Genomic DNA, 20,468 nt, shown 5'->3' with positions numbered 1-20,468 from the left:
GTGTGTGTGTGTGTGTGTGTGTGTGTGTGTGTGTGTGTGTGTGTGTGTGTGTGTGACCCAAAACCGCTGTCGATCTGATCCACAAAAACGGCTTAGTATTAATAAACTCCGTAAATGGGCCAGGATAAACGTAACACTCCGCGCACGCACGTGTGTGATTCCTCGACATGCTAACCAGAGCTAGAATCCACATTTTTGGGGGGGGAGGGGTGTAAGCTAATGCGACGATTGATTTTCCACACTTCTGTGAATTACTTTATCTCTCTTCCCAACACTTTTTTACCAACTGTCGTTTTTCCCAGTTCTTGCCATCTGACTCGGCGGTTCTACTTGACCGCTTCTTTGCAACTCATTTAGGATTTAACTAGTGTCACTTATGAGTTCAAGCACCTAAGTCCTCCTACATTGGGTTCCTCATGTATTTTAGATTAAGCATAATGTTCTTCAATTTGGCCACGAAAACTACTAGAGAGCCGGTAAATATGATGGTTTCCCATGTTGAAACTATTCTGTATTTTATTTGTGTTTTCAATGGGACATCGATAAGTCAATGTTGAACTGTTGAACATTTGGATATTTTTGGACACTGTATTTGCAGCCCATGAATATAAAAAGAAAGTTCTCGTCAAGATTTTTTTTTTTAACCACGTATCAGGATTGCTATTCAACAGCGCCGTCGCTCTACGCCCTTCCAGGCAAGCTAGCGGGGGGGGGGGGGGAGGAAGGCATGGCCAGGCAAAGTGAACAAGACACACTACACACTTATCCCACCCTGAACTGCTGGCACGATGCCCTCGAGCCAGAGACTGTGGTTGCAGCGAGCGCCGTCCCTCCTGACGTGTATGAGTGTGATGTTGTTCTCTCATGCGCGCCGCGACGCTTCCCGTAGGTTGTAAATAAGAATTGAGCTCTCCGTCAGCGGGGCCTCGACGGAGGAATTTTTCATGCTGCGTGAGGGGGGGGGAAAAGTATCATATTATGCTACAGTAATTCCCCGTACCCGTTCCCTATGTTTAACATGGCCGCCAGAAACCTCAAAGGACATCCACCCTCTGTTTAATCGGTTGCTAGGCTGGGACTTGAGTACACGGCTAGGGGAGGGAGACCGCGGTTCATCTGCCTGTATATTAGCTCAGTCGTTGACTTCTGTGTGTTTTTTTCCCCCTTATTTTGGGGTTATGGGATCTCTTATGGGAGAGTCCCTTCGCTGTAGCCTGCAGATTTAGTGAGACCCACGTCTGTCTCCACTTTTACTTGAAACCTAAATGAATGCGATGACCAACGGAAAAAAACCAACCTTACTTGTGTACATGAACACTTCTGCCGACTTGCAACAGTTGAGTCAACTGACGAAACGGATCTTCTTAATTCGCTGATTCCTGCGCTATGTGACCTTTTCACTGCCATTTTCCCCTTTTGTTGAAAGTGGCAATTGCTTCAGAGGGAACATAATCCCAGAGTTGGCCATGATCTAAACATTCATAACTCAAACATTCAAAAGTGACGGCTGGAATAAAAGGCTCCCACATTTGGGAATGAAAATATGCGAGGCTCTACATGGATTGATTGCAAATGTGATGGATGTGAAAAAGGAAATCCTTTCCATCCCTCCAAATGAAGACCAACACTAACACTGTTGGCAGACAGCGGACTACACAGAGCAGGGGGAAATTCAAAACAGGAAACGGGGACTGAGAGCTGAGGCAGACGTGCCACGACTTGACACGCTCAGCAGTGGAAGGAAAAGTAATTGCTATCATCAGACTTGAAATAAGAAGCAGTTTGCCTCTTTACTTTTGCATCTCGTCTTTCAATTGGGACGTCAATTTATGCCACGGTGATTCGTCTCCTCGAGACAGTTGACAAAACATTAAATCGTTACGCCGGACGAAATCTCTAGTGAAATCACACACCGGAAAGCATCGACCGGACCTCCACGGCAGAACCTTTGGCCTATAGTGGCATCATGTATGTCTGGGGATGACATGGTTTAGGACAAGACGGGTTCTGAGGGCTGGAAGTCTGCCCGCGCGCGCATCGCTCCCCCCCCAACCTAACAACAAACCCATATTCCTCCTCCTCCTCCTCCTCCTCCTCCTCCTCCTCCTCCTCCTCCTCCTCCTCCTCCTCCTCCTCCTCCTCCTCCTCCTCCTCCCCTGCCCTGAGGGGCAGACACACCACAGACTGAGCTGGGACAGAGGGTTGTATCCTGGGCTTATCCTCCCAAGTTTATGTGGCTGCTGTCTGAGCCTCTGGGTGGGACTCAAAGGAGTAGGCTCTTAATGGAGAGACGATTGCCTCATTTTAGTTGCCTCGCTTAATAAAGTTAATGATGTTATGCGTATGCCGTATGGTAGTTTCAGTAAAGTCAAGTGTATGTTTATAGCACCTTTCATTGATGACGAGTTATTATTATTTCAATTTATCGCAAATCAAGTATAACCAAAAAGATCATACTGACAGGAGTTTACATTTGCGTAAACAGCCACATGAGCTTGCCATTATCAAATCATTATGTTTTATATCCTTGTTTTAAAAAAATGGCCGGTTTATCCAAACCACCAGAACTTCTTTTGCTTTTTTTCAATTCAAAGTAAATGTTCCCAGAAATGCTACCACGGCTCCAAAAGCTCTTGTGAGGATTTTAAACATCTGCAACTTTGACTAGATTGGATACCTAACCGATGTACATTATAAATACTCGCATCAACGTTTTCATTCCAATGGTAGCACTTAAATTCAACTTAGAAATAGGGATGTCATGTGATACACATAATTAGGTAATTCGTACCTTGGTTCTTAGGGAATAAAATATTCCCTTTCAATACAGTGAGTTAGTAATAAAAAGGAATTGTCTTTTCAGCCTTGACGGCTAAATTCACTTGGCCTGCAGCCCAATCAATCAGTGGAGACGTATTACTGACCACTTCCACAGGGTTTATATTCACTTCATTCCCTGTAGTGTTAGCGCTGTGCTTATCCATAACCTGTCCTCTCAACTACTTGAAGAGCTTATTTTAGTTTTCTAAATGCCAATTGCCTAGTGATTGGTTTTGGGAAGTGGTTCAATCAAAGACCACCAAGCCTTGTAGCTGCCTTCAATTATCGACTGGAGGAGGGAGCTGGCTGGGAGGCCGAGTTCGACCCCAGCGCTGCCTCCATAGCCCGCTCTCTGCACTTTTGGTGGTGACTTAACTTCCGCGGGCTACAGAAATACTTCTTCTGGGGTTTTTATGACGTGGTATTGGAGCGAGTTGGCTGTTAAAGTTTCTATTTAAGCGTGCTGTGTGTGTCCCCACATTTTTAGGGGCTCTTAATTGCCTCAGTGTGGGTTTTTCTTTCAGGTGTGTGTGTGTGTGTGTGTGTGTGTGTGTGTGTGTGTGTGTGTGTGTGTGTGTGTGTGTGTGTGTGTGTGTGTGTGTGTGTGTGTGTGTGTGTGTGTGTGTGTGTGTGTGTGTGTGTGTGTGTGTGTGTGTGGGCATTGGGGTGGTTGAGGGCTGGGTCAGAGGACAGGACCTCGCTCAGAGGAGTGGCTGTTAACCTTTGACCCTGCTGGTTAAGCCTACAGGGTGTCTGTGGTGGAGGGGTGGTTGCGCCCCAGCCCGGCCTGGTTCATGGGCACATGATGGCGGAGGGTGCGGCAAGGTTTTTGTCTGAGGCGTTTCCACCTCCCCCCCCATCCTTCCTCTGAGAGTGAGGTTTGAGAGGCGAGCCAAGGCCAAAAGGGAAGTGACTTATTTTATGAGCCCTTTTAAAAGGGGCTGCTCGGTGTCCCACAAAGGAAAGCCAGAGAATCAGCAAACTGGCGATGAATGCCGTGACACACTGTCACATGTTTGTTAACAAGCTGTCGCTCCCTTGTCTTCACCGCCATAAAATAGCAGGGGCTTTTTCTCCTCTCCCGAGTGGACACTCCAACATCTCTGGGGCTCTGTAGGCCTATTAGGTCTTACAGTTATTGGGAAGCCTGGGCGCAAAGAGGCCAGTAAACAATTAAGAGCGGTCTCGACTCTCGCAACCAGCGCGCCAAGACTGTTTGTGCCAGCACAAGAAAGTGACGAGACTGCTAACACTTGAGACGAGATGCAGTAAGGACTTGTTGAGTAGCAATCCAATCTGCATAGCTGTTCTGGGTCGCTCCTAGCCCTGTTGTAGGTTGCACATAGCCCCTGTTATAGCTCACTCATAGCCCATGTTGTAGGTCACTTGAAGCCCTGTTCTAGCTCACTTGTTGCCCTGTTCTAGCTCACTCATAGCCCTGTTGTAGCTCACTCGTAGTCATGTTGTACCTCACTCCTAGCCCTGTCCTGTGTCTTCATAGCGCTGAACTTGTTCTTTCACAGCCCTGTTCTGGCTCACTCGTAGCCCTGTTCGACCGCCGTCTGTGCCATTTCATACTAGGAAGGGGGGGGGGGGGGGGGGGGGTGAAGAATTGGCTGCCAAGATGTTTTCATAAAGTGTGCATTAGCTAAGAATCCTGGGTTTTCGGGGAGCTAATCCCTGCGCGCTAACAACGTGACATTTGTGCAGACACCGCTGTGAAATATTGACCGTCTCACTTTTATTTGTGTACGTTGGTAGGAGGTGCCGCTGGTTTCCACGTGGACATAGTCCACAGTACTGTGAGCCCTCACTGTGGGCCATGCATGGGGCGTGTGTGTGTGTGTGTTTCTGTGTATGTGTGTGCATGTGCGTGTATTCGTGTTCACACTAGACTGCCTTAAGGTTATCCCCTCCCTCCAATTAGGCTGACACAAAGAGTTGTGTGTTGAGCGGCGATGCGATGTGTGAACGCATTTGAGCTGGTTCTGCCAAGTGTGTGCGTGCGGAAGTGTATGCACACATCAGGCTATTTCAGTGTGTGCTTGAATATATACGTGTGTGTGTGTGTGTGTGTGTGTGTGTGTGTGTGTGTGTGTGTGTGTGTGTGTGTGTGTGTGTGTGTGTGTGTGTCGGGGGGGGGGGGGGCGGTGTATATGTTGAGGGGAGGGAAGTTGAGGGAGACAGAGTGCAAGAGAGAGATGGATAGATCTGGGTTGGAAAGGTTGAGTGAAGAAAGAGGGACTTGAGCCTTATTTGGAATGGATCCCAGACCAAGGAGTCCAAGTTTGGGGGACGAGGGTTGTTCCTGGATCTGCTGCTTTGTAGCCCTGTTTAGGCAGTCCTGTCATACCACACTTGTAACTATAATGTCCCAGCGTCGACCCAGGTCTGTCTACACGCCGCAGCAGTTGTTTCGAAATTCCTCGTGTCTTTTTATATATAAGGCGGTGATTGGTATTCGACCCGTAGTTCTAACACGAGCTATGTGGTCAAACCTCCCTTCTTCCCAATGATAGTTATGTTTTATGCATCAGAAACCGACTCAATCAATCCACATTAGCCGGTGACATGTGAACCGCCCGGTCAATCCGATTGGATTCACATAAGCCTCCGTCAACCAAGATAAAAGTTTGTGGTCGTCTTTGAATTGAAGTCGGTTGGACTGAAACGAAAGGGCCCGTTAGGAGGCAGCATTCATGGCCGCAGGAGCCGAGTAAGAAGCCAGGGACCACCTCTGTCTGACTGGGGAGGTACAGGAGGCCCCAAACTGCCTCTCTCCGACTAGCGGGGGGAAAACCAAACAGGCAGTTGGTGCCTGGATGCAGTGAAAGGACCCCTATGTTCTGCCCAAATTCCTACAGACACATTCAAAACAAAACATTATTGCAGCTGCAACTTGGCATTTTGTCCGGCGCTGAATACTTCTCGACCTATCCCTCCTGTTAATTGGATGGTAATCTCACTTCTTTTTTTTTCTCTCCATTTTGACCAAGAGGCAAGCGTCGTTTTGGGCCCTGAAGGCTTTGTTTAGTTTTTTTTAATGATGCTTTTGATTCTAGCACCCCAATGGAAAGTTAGGATACGTTGTCTGTTGTTTGAAAAAGGTTTTATTTTATCTTTTGGCAAAGGCTTCCCATTCTTATCATCTGGAGTACAACTAGCCTATTATTCTTATTTTATGGACACTAAACTTTTATCGCTCATTGTCACTATGACAATATAATTTTTTTTGGTTTTGTTTTTTATTATTATTTGTATTTGGTTTCTGGCACACAATCGATGCACATGCTACTCAACACTGATGTAGAGAAAGAAAATCCGGTTCTGCGTTCTTACGTTTCCTTTCATCAGTACTGCCACGGAGACATACGTGTGTGGAGGGATGGACGGCGGGAGCCAAATGCTTGTCTTGGCTGATACTGTAAAGTGCACTGAAGTAAACCCTTTGGATTCAGACTTTGGAGTTTAGACATGTTTGTACTTATAATCAGGATCACAGTGTCGGTCTGGCAAGATGGGCTGCAGCAGGAAATGGGATGTATTGACTGGATAGAAATTGAAAACAGGTAGCGTTTAAAACCTTGTCAAACAATATCAGTGATTTCTGGTTCTTCGCACATAAGCTCATCTCAATTTATTCCCATTGCAAGCAGAGAGGAAAGTAGGGCTGCTCCACACTCCTATCAACATCGTTTATCTCAATTTGAAATGTTGTACATTGCAGTGTTTTAAGACATCATGATTTAAATCTGTTCGAGAATTGGCTCTGTTAAAATGGAAACGTGCTCCGAACTGAAAACGAGGAGTGCATCCATGGGAGGTCTGTCTCTATAACGTTGCCCCCCCCCCACCCCCTGTCCTTCTCCCGCTCCCAGGCGCCCCGCTGAAGGTGTGTCCCCAGGGCTTCTCCTGCTGCACCGTGGAGATGGAGGAGAAGCTTAGCCAGCAGAGCCACTCGGACCTGAAGGCCCCCATCTCCGAGCTCAGCTCCAACCTGCAGAGCACCTTCAAGCAGAGACACCAGCACTTCGACCGTAAGTAGAGAGAGAGAGACACACACACACACACACACACACACACACACACACACACACACACACACACACACACACACACACACACACACACACACACACACACACACACACACACACACACACACACACACACACACACACACACACACACACACACACCAGAGTCCATAATGAGAATCAGACACATGCTTACCGACACGTACACGCGTACGCGCACGGTGATGGAAACTCGTGAAGTGGCCCACGGCCCAATGCCGTGGCACACAGCAGACGCCCCCTCTGCAATGCTGGTCTGTCCCATGCGCTGCATGCTTGTCCCAACACAACTTTTGCCTGAATTGGCGTTTTGACGGACACCCCCACCTGCCAGTGCGCTGGCTGCGGCGCAGACACTCAGTCTGTGTCTGTTGGCTCGTCCACCTGTCTCTCAGCGTCTCCCCCTCTCCTCGCCCCGCCCCCTCCTCCATCCGGCCTCAGAGTCACGTGCACGCGCCCAGATGGACCACACACATGACCTGTTGGTTCCAGCTTCAACCCCGCACTTCCTATTTGTGTGTGTGTGTGTGTGTGTGTGTGTGTGTGTGTGTGTGTGTGTGTGTGTGTGTGTGTGTGTGTGTGTGTGTGTGTGTGTGTGTGTGTGTGTGTGTGTGTGTGTGTGTGTGTGTGTGTGTGAGACGAGGATCGGGTTCCCTGTGCTGCGGGGGGTGGGAGGAGGGTGCATATGGCTGCTGCTGAGTCACCAGGGTCGCAGGACAGCCTGGAATACCATCCGCCACCAGGGCCTGTCAACGCGGTTCCCCCTCGCCTGGGTGGCACAGTTAGCTGGGTCGGGACAGCACCTTACCGCCCACTGTCTCCGGGTCCGTCCCCCGGAGCATGGAGGACAATGTCCTCAATATTTGGTTTTATGGTGATTTGTTCCATTTTTTTTTTTTTCCGGTGAACGCATAGTTGTGGGGCCACACGGGGGGAAAGTTATTTTGAGATGACCAGAGATGTGGTTATGTGTGTGGGTGTAGTCGTGTTTGCTTGTTTGTATATGTGCTAGGAGAGAGAGAGAGGGAGGGAGAGAGGGAGGGAGGGAGAGAGGGAGAGGGAGAGAATTGCAGCCAGATGGAACAGGAATGTGACGCGTCGGAATGCGGTGGTTTCTTGAGCCTTTGCTCGCCCCTCTCACTCGCTCTCTCTCTTTCTTTCTCTCCTCACTTCTTTGTCCCCATCTCATGCGTACCCCCCCCCCCCCCCCCCCCCCATCCCTCCTCCCAAAAAAATCCCCTTTCTTCCTCAATTCATCCCTTTTTTTAACTGTTTCTTATCGCGCTCTGTGTCCCTGGACTTCCCGGTATGTTGTCTTCCCCATATCCTCTTCCTTATCTCCGACGGTCTTCACTCGGAAAGTTCTTTACTTGCAGGATTTCTCCTTTTTGTCACCCTTGGTATCGCTCCCATACAATCAGCCAATCGGGCGAGAGATTAAGGTTGGCGGTGTTCACCGACTGAACCCAATCCACCGACGGACCGCGGGACACGGGAACCCGTTCTCTCACAGCGCACCGATCACTCACCTCATCAACCAGAAGACGACGGAGAGATCAACCCCTCCGTCTCGGAAAACCGTTGGCTTCACTTTCACTTAATCTCCTCTTCATTGTTCCCCCCCCCCCCACCCCCTGCCCCCCTCACATCTACCACCCCCCCGTCCCCCCCCGTCCCCGTCCCCCCCCCCCCCGTCCCCCCGTCTCACTACATACCGTGGTCTCTCTAACTCCTGAACCGTTAGAACCCAGGGACACACAAAGGCCTGCTGTGCTCCCTCTTTCACCTGGGCCATTAGAGCAGACTCTCTTATTGAATAAGGTGACATGGCGGGGTGCTCATGTTGCCACTCTCCTGTGACTTCCTCCCTCCCGGCTCCCGGTGTCCGGACTCTCTGCCGTCCGGGACACGTCGTCCGGGACACGTCCGGGGTTGAGAGACGGGGCCGGGGAGAGCGCGTGGCCAAAAAGAGTCACCGTCAAGAGCACTGCTGCGGTATATCTTTAAAAAAAAAAGCTGCCACAATAAGAGCCAATGTTGAAGAGTGGCGAAGAGTGTGAGTGTGTGCGTGCGTGTGGGTGGTTTAATCCTTATTTGTGACCTAAAGGCTGCCTATACATGCCGTTCTTAGAAGACCAACACGCATACATGCCCGATAACACTCCTGAGAAGATCTGTGGCTCGCCGTTACGCATGCTCCCGTCATGTGCCTGGAGGGGTCGAGAGTCACGGCCAATTAAGAGCAGGGGGCCAAGAATAGTCCAACACCCCCCCCCCCCCCCCTGCTTTCATCACTGCCCCCAGTGTTTGTCCTGGCCCTGGGGTCCTTCTTTCTGTCCCTCTGTCCGTCCGTCTCTCCGTCTTGTCTGTCTGTCTGTCTGTGTGTGTGTGTCAGTCTGTCTTGTTGCGCTGACTTCCAACAGAGCAGGGCTGTGTCTGGGATTTAAGCACGGAAGATTAAAGCTCCTATTGCCCTCCTATATAGGAGGCCGCACACACACACACACACACACACACACACACACACACACACACACACACACACACACACACACACACACACACACACACACACACACACACACACACACACACACACACACACATCCTTAGCTATGCAGGCTAGCAGCAGGGGGGTTGGAATCCCATAAGGGAAGGTAGAAGCACAGAGACTAATTGGCACAAATAGGATGCAATTACCGCCTGGAGTGGGAGGGGCCAAGGGTCTGGGGCCAAGGGTGGGGGGGGGGGGGGTCAGCCCCTCTCTCCAGCGTGGTACCAGGGCTAGGGTGTATAGAGAGAGAGACTCTGAAGAGAGTTCAGCTTTTCGGGGGGGAACATTACTTTACATTTTGTAACGAGTCGTGCCCTTCTTATGCGTAACCTTTCACCCACATTCGCACAGAGCGGTCGGCTCACCGGCCAGGGACAGTTGTGTTTTTTTTTTCTTTTTTTATGGAAAAATCTGGAGGCAGCTCTGGGCGCTGTGGCCGTTTGGCGAGCGGCAGTGTGTCATAAACTGTTTTTAATGACAATGCAAGATGCCTAATGCATAATGCTTCACATGCTCCAGCAGCAAATGTATGGGCCAGAGACCACCCCCCCCCCCCCTGTGTGTGCACGCACGCACGCACGCACGCACGCACGCACGCACGCACGCACGCACGCACGCACACGTCTAATTCCGTGACTCCAGAGAGGGTTTGGGAGTCTTTTTGGGGACTGTGTTTCCAACTAGTTAGTGTAATATAAAAAGGAAATGGAGGAAGTGTAGCCTCGTTCTGTCCTCTTCCCCTCCTCCTCACTCCCTTGTCTCCTTTCTTCGCCTTTAAACTTGTGGCTACTGTGCGGTGTGGGGGTCCTTTGTTTTAATCTCTGTCAATGTGGTGTCAAACTTCGCTGTGTGTGTGTGTGTGTGTGTGTGTGTGTGTGTGTGTGTGTTGGGGGGGCTTTAATGAAGGGGGGAGGGGAAGGGGAGTCCTGCAGTGTTTCCGGTATCCTTGGCGACACAGTAGGGATTTTGAGGAAGAAAAAAAAAAGCAAAGCGCCACGAAGCTTCTCTCGCCCATCCGTCCCTTCCCTCATTTTCTTCCCTCCTCCTCCTCTCTTTGGTTTGTCAGTCTGAAGTGTAAGTGACAGCGGCACTCTGAACGTGTGTGTGTGTGTGTGTGTGTGTGTGTGTGTGTGTGTGTGTGCGTGAGCGCGTCTGTGTGTGCGCATTCGTCCATCCTGGTGGCAGATTCAGAGGGGAAAGTACTGACCCCACCCCCCCCCCCCCCCCCCCCCAAACCCTCCCTCCCTCTCCAAAGGGAGCATGGGAACTTAACATGTCAAAAGCAAGCAGAGGGCAGCTCCAGTGTGATGGGGGGGCGGGCCGGGCTGTGTCTCAGGGCCGCGGTGTGTTGGTGGGGACAGGAGGGGGGGGGGGGGGCAGTGAAAGGCCTGGTGGAGCACCGGCACGTCGGCAGGTTCTTTATTTTTTGGAAGACTTTGGAATTCTGGAACTCTCATTTTGTTCAGATTAAGAAGGTGGAGGGAGGGAGGGAGGGAGGGAGGGGGGGGGCGGGCAGCTAGTGGTGGTGGCTCAAGGAAGAAGGGGCTGGATTATTGGGGGGTATAGGAGATGGGTGGAGGTGGAAGGGGGGGGGGGGCGGAGGGTTGATGGGCATTCCTTAGGATGAAGTAGGTCATTGTTCCCTGCCTTCAGTGAAGAGAACCCTCTGAAGTGAGAGAGAGAGAGAGAGAGAGAGGGTGAGGGATGTGGGGCTAGCTGCTGTTGTGTGGCTGGTCTGGGACAGGTCCCTATTGGGGCAGGGTGCTTCATTATGCAGTAATCCTATTGAGAGAGCCTCTGAAGGACAGTCCAAGAGACGGCCGGGGAGAAAGGAAACGGAATGGAATGTGACAACAGAGAAACGCCATTGATGGCGGTCGCCGGTCAGTGTTCGGCGGGCTGACGCCGGCAGACACTTTCTGTTTGAAACAACGAGTGTGCGGGCGGGACGGAACGCCACTCTCCTCTAATGCCCCCTCCGCCAGTGCTGCTCCTCTGTTTGATGGAGTTGCCCGGCTCCTCCTCCTCCTCCTCCTCCTCCTCCCCTCCTCACCCACTCCCCCCCCCCCCCGCACCCACTCCTCTAGTCTAGTTGGCCCTGGCTGTCTCTCCCGTCCCAAAATAATTTCCTGGCCGCATGTCCTTTTCTTTCCAAAGTGATTATCGTTATGGCTCTGACTGTATTTGCCCCGGCTGGCTGAAGAAGTTGTCAAAATGTTGGCACGGGATTCGCATGGAAAAGTCCTCAATCTGATTCCATCGAGCATCGCCTTTTAAAGCACGGCTGCAGATGGTTCTGTTGGTCCGATCATGGAGCTCAAACCCATCCTTCCGCCGCTCCTTGATAGGATGCAGTTTAAGACGGCCTGTGTTGGTCCTTATTTAAGTCTAGATGTAATGTTATTCAATTGTTGTATTATCATTATCATTATCATAGTTTATTAACAAGAGTCAGTGTTGGGGTAGTTATTCAAAAAAGTAATTAGTTACTTATTACTAGTTACTTCTGTAAATTGTAATGAGATTACTTTACTAGTTACTGCATTTGAAAAGTAACTTCACTACTTATTACTTTACTTTCCCGTTTCTTACTTTACTGTAGATAAATGGACCAACATCATAGCCCTACCATCACTTCGGGTTTATTGTATACATCTATATATAAACGATTATGAAACTATATCCCTGTCTGCACAAATAAATGCCTCACTGAAAAAAATCTGCAAACAACAGGATAGAGTAGGCTATGGTGAGGTCAATCCGTAGCAACACACAAGTTTCAAAACACAGGCTTTGGGAAACATGAGAACAAAAATTAAGTGGTCAATGAAAAATATGAAAAGGTCACCTTATCCCATACAATTAAAACGAATGCACTTAAGCGGCGGTGACACATGCTGTTACTTTATGTGGTCCAAAGGCTGAATGAACCTGATCTATTTCGCAAGCTATGACATCGTAAGTGTGACTTCCTCTCACCCTCTTGCAGGCAAGAGCAGCCTTCTCAAGCGTGTTACTATAGTCTAGTAAAGTAGTGTAGTTACCGATATTTTAAATGCAATGCGTTACTTTGCTTTGAGTCTCCTTCACTCAAACTAATCCCCCTCTCCCCCCCCTCCTCCTCTCCCCCCCCTCCCCCCTTCTATCGTGTCTCCAGAGTTCTTCCGCGAGCTGCTGGAGAACGCCGAGCGCTCGCTCAACAGCATGTTCGTGCGCACGTACGGCATGATGTACGTGCAGAACGCGGAGCTCTTCAAGAACTTCTTCGCCTCGCTCAAGCGCTACTACCTGTTGGGCAGCGCCGGCGTCGACCTGGACGCCATGCTGTCGGAGTTCTGGGCCGACCTGCTGGAGCGCATGCTGCGGCTGGTCAACGTGCAGTACGACTTCACCAGCTCCTACATGGAGTGCGTCAGCCGCCACACCGACCAGCTGCAGCCCTTCGGCGACGTGCCGCGCAAGCTCCGCCTCCAGCTGACGCGGGCCTTCGTGGCGGCACGCACCTTCACCCGCGGCCTGGCACTTATGCCCGATGTGGTCAACCGAGTGTCCACGGTAAGTGAGGAGTTGGGGGGTTGGGGGGGGGGGTCTCTCTCGGCCTGTGTCTCTGTGCCTCCGTGTCTCTCTCTGTCTCTCTGCCTCTCTCTCTGTCTCTCTGCCTCTCTCTCTGTCTCCCTCTGTGTTTCTCTCTGTGTCTGACTCTCTGTCTCCCTCTGTCTCTCTGTCTCACTCTGTGTTTCTCTCTGTGACTGTCTCTCTGTCTCTGTCTCTCTCCGTCTCACTCTGTGTCTCTGTGTTTCTTTCTTTGACTGTCTCTCTCTCTCTGCCCCTCTCCCTCTGTCTCTCCCTGTCTGTCTGTCTCTCTCTCTCTCTCTCTTTGTCTGTTGCTGTCTCTCTCCGTCTCACTCTGTGTCTGTGTTTCTCTCTGTGTATCTCTCACTCTCTGTCTCTGTCTCTCTCCCTCGCCGTCTCTCTCTCTTTCCCCGTCTTTGACTCTGTCTCTCTCTGTGTCTGGCTCTCTCTCTCTCTGTGTCTCTCTTGAGTATAGTTTGTCTAGCGAGTTGCCGGGAGAGGCTGCCTTGTCGGTGTTGCGGTCTTCCACAGGGGGGGGAAAGAAATGAAACACGGCCTCCATTCAATTTTTGATTAAGGGGACGTCAGCCTTAAGAGTTATGTACACCACTGGGCTTGTCCTGTGCTCACTGTGTGTAATGAGGGGTTGATCGCGAATTAGTGGAAGGTAAAACCGTCGCCCTAGGCTGAATGTAGAATGCAAGGCTTTTGTCATACCCTGATTTGTCATCGCCGAGCGCAGGGATCTTTTTTGTGTGTTTGACGAGTTGAGAAGAACCAGTTTGACCGTGTGTCGAGGTATAATATGGCAACGTAGGAGGCAGAGGTGTGGGCTTTTCCGCTCCAGGACTCGATTGAAATTGAATATCAATGTGTGCGTGTGTGTGACACTTTATGTGTGTGCAGCGTATATTTATCTGATTACGTCAACTCCTTAGATGTGCAATTCAACACTAGCTCATGTTTAGTTTCACCATAACAGCAGTGGCTCCTTCACGGGTTAGAGTTTCGGATTAACATGATAAAACAAATTCAGTCGTTTTTACTGTACCCCTCTTTTGATTAAAACAAACTCGAGTCCAACGGCCCACAAGAGAGCCAGTGCATTCAGGGTCCAGATGTGACGCCCGGTGTGTCCAGTCCGGATGTGTTGTGTCAAGTGCTAACCGGGTCACACCTCTGTCCCCCCCCCCCTCAAGGTCACGGCGTCTCCCAGCTGCGTGCGGGCCTCCATGAAGATGCTGTACTGTCCCTACTGCTCGGGCCAGGTGGCCCTGAAGCCCTGCCAGAACTACTGCCTCAACGTGATGCGGGGCTGCCTGGCCAACCAGGCCGACCTGGACACCGAGTGGAACAACTTTGTCGGTGAGTCCCAACTCAACAAATTGTATTTTAGTATCCGGCTCACAGTCAATTCTCCAACCAAAGGTACCAGAGAAGAACCTTATGGTTCCTATGGTTCTTCTTCAGATATGGTTCTTCTGGTTTTTCTTCTTCTGCTAGTCAATTCTCAAACTAAAGGTACCGGTACTGGTTCTTTGGTTGGACAATTGACTAGCATGCGGATGGGTTGGTTGACCAATAAGGGAATTGTTAGTGGAATTAAGTTCTTCTTTATTTCGTCGTTAGACTGATATATTTGTTCTGACCGTTGATACATTTGGATGGAAGAAAGAAGAAGTTTAAGTCAAATATTCGTTCACTTTCTTGCATCTACCTCAAATCTTTGCCCATGTAATGTTTATGGCTTCAGTACTTAACAGTATCATGCATTATAGTACCGAATTATTCCCATGCATTCAGAAAATGTGTATGATTATTATCAAGTTTGCTCAGATAAGATACTTGAAAACCGTATAATTCAGGCTCTTCAAGCGGCAAGAGGTTTTTAGAAACGGAGAGTGGAACAAGGTGTTCAACCAGACGGTTATGTTCAGTTGGTGTGCTGACAGCCTGTGTGGCAGGCGGCCTCAGGTTTGTTCTGTGTGGCAGCTTCCCTGCGCCTGAAACAGAGCTCTGCATTCCTATCCCAGCTGCCCCCACAGGCTCCATCTCAAGTCTGCTCCCTCTTAGCACACAGCACAGTGCCTCCCCCTAGTGTTCGTTACACGTAAGGGCAACCGAAGGCATTCTTCTTGAATGCAATTGAATCCATCTGCATGAATTAAATGTATTTTTGTTGTTGCTTTTTTGTGTCATTGTCCAGATGCCATGCTCGGTTTGGCAGACCGGCTCGAGGGGCCCTTCAACTTTGAGTCCGTCATGGACCCCATCGACGTGAAGATCTCCGAGGCTATCATGAACATGCAGGAGAACAGCATGCAAGTGTCGCAGAAGGTCAGTGCTTCTCTCCTTCTGAAGAGGATAACATAAATAAATATACATAGCTCTATGTCGACACACGCACACACCACTGGATGCCGCTGACCTATTCTCCGGGTGCCTTCTGCAGATCTTCCAGGGATGTGGTCAGCCCCGGCCCGCCAAGGTCGCCCGGACACAGCGCTCTGTGAAGGAGACGGGTTTCACCGGTCGCTTCCGCCCCTACAGCCCCGACGCCAGGCCCACCACCGCGGCCGGAACCAGCCTGGACCGACTGGTACGCTCCCACCACAGCACCAGCATAGCGATGATGGAGCAGTTTTACAGCGTGTATCTGTGGGACTTTCGGGTTTGGTTGTTTGCGATGTTTGACTCACTAATTTATGCTCACTTTATTTTATTTTATTACCTTTTCTTAAGACGACCGATGTAAAAAAGAAGCTGAAGTTCGCCAAGAAGTTCTGGTCCACTCTGCCGGACACGGTGTGCGACGGGGAGAGAATAGCACCGGGTGACGAGTGCTGGAACGGAACCGCAAAAAGCAGGTATGGACACCGCCACGCCCACAAGCCACAGTCCGTCGAAGGTTGTACACCCGTGCCATGGCTCCGATCTACATCTCACACCCTTCCCCCCCTTGTGCTTTTAGATACGACGCCATCGTCATCGGCAATGGCCTAGCCAATCAGGTGTCGAACCCAGACGTGGAGGTGGACATCACGAGGCCCGACGTGGTCATTCGCAGTCAAATAGCCGTCCTGAAGGAAATGACCAGCTGGCTGAAGGCAGCACACAGCGGGAATGACATCTCCTTCGATACCGGTGAGGACCAAAAGACCGCACTAATGCCTCCCGCCTTCTAGGACTGATAATGAACTGCATTTTATTTATATTCATATTGCGCTTTTCTAAATACTCAAAGACATGCATAAGAATAAAATACACGGGTAAAAAGAAAGAAGTAATAAGTACACGTTTCTTCTGACCAATGTACTTATTGTAAGTGTAAAATGTAGCGTAGAACCACGCCTTTTTTTTAATACTCAAACCTCGCGGCCCCCGTGATCCCTGCAGGGGACGAGGCCAGCGGCGCGGAGGGCAGCGGCAGCGGCTGCGACTCGCCGACCTGCGAGACGGACCGGGACATCTACTTCTCCACCCCGGCCAACCCGGTCGTGCCCCGCGTCCACATGGTGGTTGTGAAGGAGAAGTCGACGGCCCACCGCGCCACGCTGGGCAGCTGGGCGCTAGCGGCCTGCGGGCTGGCCCTGCTCGCTCCCCACTGGAGATAGGAGCAGACGGGAGGCCCAGAGGGGAAACGAGAGCGCCAGGAAGGAAGAGGAAGAAGAAGAAAACATACGGAACGAAGGGGACATCTGTCAGAGAACTTTTGAGAAAGAAAAGACTGCCTTCAGGAACCTTGGTCTGTCCGCCCTTTGTGGGGGGGGGGGGGGGGGGGGAGGGGAAGACTCTTATTAATATTACAATATTACAATAACTTCAGTTTTAATTATTTGTTTATATATTTTTTAAGGACATCGATGTACAGCGATATGATTTCCAAAAAAGAAAAAAAATGTAGTGTTTTCCAAGAACGCTTCGATGCTCGCAGCCCTTGAGAGCTCTGAACACTCGACGATTGGACATGGTATAGGATTGTTTCAATTAGCATTTTAATCTAAAATGATCGTTTATCTGAACCTAAACCATTGTGGCCTGAGCAATCAGAATAGGAAGCAACTGAACAACTGCTCGGTTTTTTTTTTTTGAAACAATGGAATTGTGTGGTATTTCCCAAATATCAAACACAAACAGCCCCTCCATCTACGTTTAGCAGGTATAATTCTGTGTGCCTATGAAATGGAAAACTATTGCTTCCAATTCGGATATCAGCCAGTCGGTACTTGTAGGCTTGTTTGTTGTAAGAGTATTTAAAAATACTGAAAAAAGATCACCGTATCAGGTTATTACAGTTGCACTGGAGAGCTGCTTACTGCCTCTTCCAGAGCTACAGAAAGCAACATTACCAAACAAGCCTCCCAACGGTTTTACCTAGAGATGCAATCATTCTTTGGGAAGGCATTCATGTGCCTTAATATGTATACAGTAGTTTCTAATAACGAGTTATTTCAACCTTAATGCCAGCTTTTATCTATCAACCTCTTTTTTAAGTAAATAGAAACCATTTTGGCAATTTATAAATAATACCTCACAGTCAATAAACATCCATCAACGATCGTGTTTTAGATGTAACGGCAAGCTCGGTGTTGGTGTTAGTGGCGTGCGTGTGAATTTCTTAGGAGGACCGGCCCTCCCTAGGCATTACCCACCCTCTAAGGAGACTGGGTTCACGACACAATTCCTGACTGCCCTTCGGTACCGTTGTATCAGTTGTACACTGACCTGATGCAATTTTTGCGTGTCAAAAGAGACAAGAAAGAGGACGTGAGCGGCATGTCCAATGATATCTGGGCTGGGGGTGGGGGAGGAACAATAGTTAATATGGCTCTGGAGGTTTTCATCAAAGTACAACAAAATGACAGACTATTTTGAACACAGGGTTTTGATGTGGAGAAAGTGTTGTAATTTCTAGATCTGTTTTGGAATGAAGATATATATTAGGTACTACAGTGTCTTTTTAATGTTGGCTTTCTTTTTAGGAGCTGGTGGGACTGATTGTGCACAGATTTGGGGGCGGTGTACACCGATTTTGCCTCTGCCCCCCTTTTCCCATCCCCCGTATACACAAGTGTACCTCTGTAGGTGATTTCAGTGTAAATGGACTCCTTTCTGAAAGCCTTTGGTGCTCACGTCATGCCATTCCAAATGAACATGTGGAACCGGTTGACGTTTAATCATGACTTCCACCAGAGCGGATCCGATACAGGTGTCGGTGAGGTTGAAAAACCTTTGGTACGTTGTCAACTAATTCTTAAAGGCTAAACAAACAAACAAAAAAAGAATGTAGGTTTTAATGACTAGTCAATGCAGTCTCTTGTATTTGTTGTCTGCTTGATCACGCTTCAAGGTGTTTTTGTACTAGGTTGCACTTGTAGCCAAGTGGCAAGAACAATGTAAGGTTTTTCTTTTAAATTGATATCCTGTCAGTTTCATTGCCCGGGTCTTTTCACCTCTCACATTACGTGGTGCCGAAAATAGCTTTTTGTGTACAGTAAGTTATGCATGTTTTGTTAAGCGATGCCTTTGCAAAAGTGCTTCCAGAAGGGACAAAATTAGCTAAAACTTACAGTATTCCACATGCATCCACCATTCAGATAAAAATGATACATGAAGATTGAAAAGTGCTGGCATAAGACATTTTGTTAGACATTTTGAATCAACGCATTGTATTTAATGCAGGTTAAAATAATAGAGAAAATCTGTTTAGACTTTTTACGGTTTTATTCCATTGATCCCAACGGAAAGGGAGAGAATGTGAATGAAACCAGTTAAGGACTCTCCCATCCAGCTGGGAGGGATGGGAGAATTTAAAACAACCAAGCAGCAGAAACACCTATGCAACCCATCACAGAACGTCTTGATATGACAGGTTGGTTCGGTGGTCGGGCCCTCTCATTAGAATGTTTCCGTGCCTACGTTCCCATGACCCACCAACATTTCTGCAAGGGCATGTGCATATTGTAGTTGTTTGTGAGAGGGAGCCGGATCTGTAAGTAACGAAGCATGAATCTCTCCCAAAAGCGGCGAGGGGATGTTCTGGGTAGCGATAGTTAATGTCTGTGCTTGCGGGCCAGGGCAGTCACATTTCCCCCAGTGGATGTAAGTTAAGGATTGACTTGTTCATGTGAACCAGCGGGGAGCTGGCTGGGGGAAGCCTTCCGCCTGCCTGTGGCCCTCAAGGACAGAAAGTTGTACTCGTACACTGAGGAGCGGAGAGAATGGAGTGACTGAACAAGAGTTAAAGGAGAAAAAACAATGTAAATATTGAGCAACCTTTTTAGAGGTCTCTTAAAGAGGCTATAACAGTTCATGAGATTTTTACTTGTCGGAGTACTTCCTAAATGTTGTGGGAAACAAGATGAGGTAGATGTTAAATTGTAAGAGAAAAGGTATATTAAGCATCATTTCCTAGTCTTGTTGAAATAAAGACTGTCAATATTTAAGCAAATGTCTTTTCATTTAATGACTTGCATGAATAATGTAAATTCAAGATTTGTTCCTTTTCTGTATTTGTATTTGTGCCTCATGCCTAAAAGCTAAACTTCACATTCAAGACATTTAGGTTGAATGCGAATGGCTCGGTGATGTTGTTGTTTATTTTCGTGTCATGCAACACAAGTGACACAAGCCCATCCCACACAAGATTACAAGCCACTGATATAACCACACGAATTGTAGTACATAATCACGATATACTATACAATACATCCGGAATATGATGATCTAGGAGTGCAAACTAAATATAGCCTCTTCAAACTACTCAAATAAAAAGCAATCAAAGTCAGCATCTTCCATAATTTGGTGATGCGTTTCCGTCAACAAAACCCATGTGATGGTGGGAGGTTGTATTCAAATAATATATTCATGGCATTAGGCCGGAGGAGACAGACGTAATATAATTGATATGGTCATAATTTAGTCTTAGATCACCATATTTTAATTATATATATATATATATATATAATCTTATTTTGTGTATAAGTGCCGATGACATAATCTAGCTGGTCAAATTGTAATTATGTTTACAGTACTTAACCCCACATCCCGGGTGTTCTTGGTTATGTGTGTTGATGTCAGACTGCTTGGACGATTTTAGATTACCTTTTCTGTTTGAAGTTAGGCAGATTCTAAAATGGCACCTTTTTGTACAAGTGATGCTGGGAGCAGCCCGGCATTTAATCAAAGTTGAAGTATCTACAAAATGGTCTGCCGAAACCCGGGATCGAACCAGGGACATTTAGATCTTCAGTCTAACGCTCTCCCAACTGAGCTATTTCGGCGTCTGAACAACACGTCACTCCTTGGCATAATACCAAATACATTTGCAGACTGCGATAACCGATGACATTTGATTGTAATCGAAATAATTGTTGCGCCTTTATTTAATAGATTATAAAAGTAACCGGAGATTTCAATTCTGGTAATAAAACATTAACCCGTGA

General features: G+C 48.6%; 1 protein-coding gene and 1 non-coding gene across 2 annotated transcripts in view; one reads left to right on the top strand and one right to left on the bottom strand.

Annotated features, from left to right (window-relative positions):
• gpc4 (glypican 4) overlaps window positions 1–19,493 on the top strand; it is a 32,531-nt gene extending 13,038 nt beyond the window's left edge. The window contains exons 2-9 of the mRNA XM_056600163.1: window positions 6,699–6,857; window positions 12,608–13,005; window positions 14,223–14,388; window positions 15,230–15,360; window positions 15,476–15,622; window positions 15,766–15,890; window positions 15,995–16,167; window positions 16,420–19,493. Of these exons, the coding sequence (XP_056456138.1) occupies window positions 6,699–6,857; window positions 12,608–13,005; window positions 14,223–14,388; window positions 15,230–15,360; window positions 15,476–15,622; window positions 15,766–15,890; window positions 15,995–16,167; window positions 16,420–16,637 (1,517 nt within the window). The 3' untranslated portion in view covers window positions 16,638–19,493. The remainder of the gene's footprint in view (window positions 1–6,698; window positions 6,858–12,607; window positions 13,006–14,222; window positions 14,389–15,229; window positions 15,361–15,475; window positions 15,623–15,765; window positions 15,891–15,994; window positions 16,168–16,419) is intronic.
• A 740-nt stretch (window positions 19,494–20,233) lies between these two features.
• On the bottom strand, window positions 20,234–20,306 carry trnaf-gaa (transfer RNA phenylalanine (anticodon GAA)). Its single transcript has one exon. It is a non-coding gene; the product is annotated as a tRNA-Phe (tRNA).
• Between the last annotated feature and the right edge of the window lie 162 nt (window positions 20,307–20,468).

The sequence above is a fragment of the Gadus chalcogrammus genome, chromosome 10, assembly GCF_026213295.1.
Source record: "Gadus chalcogrammus isolate NIFS_2021 chromosome 10, NIFS_Gcha_1.0, whole genome shotgun sequence".
Taxonomy (NCBI): Eukaryota; Metazoa; Chordata; class Actinopteri; order Gadiformes; family Gadidae; genus Gadus; species Gadus chalcogrammus.
This window is presented reverse-complemented; position numbering and strand designations above follow the sequence as displayed.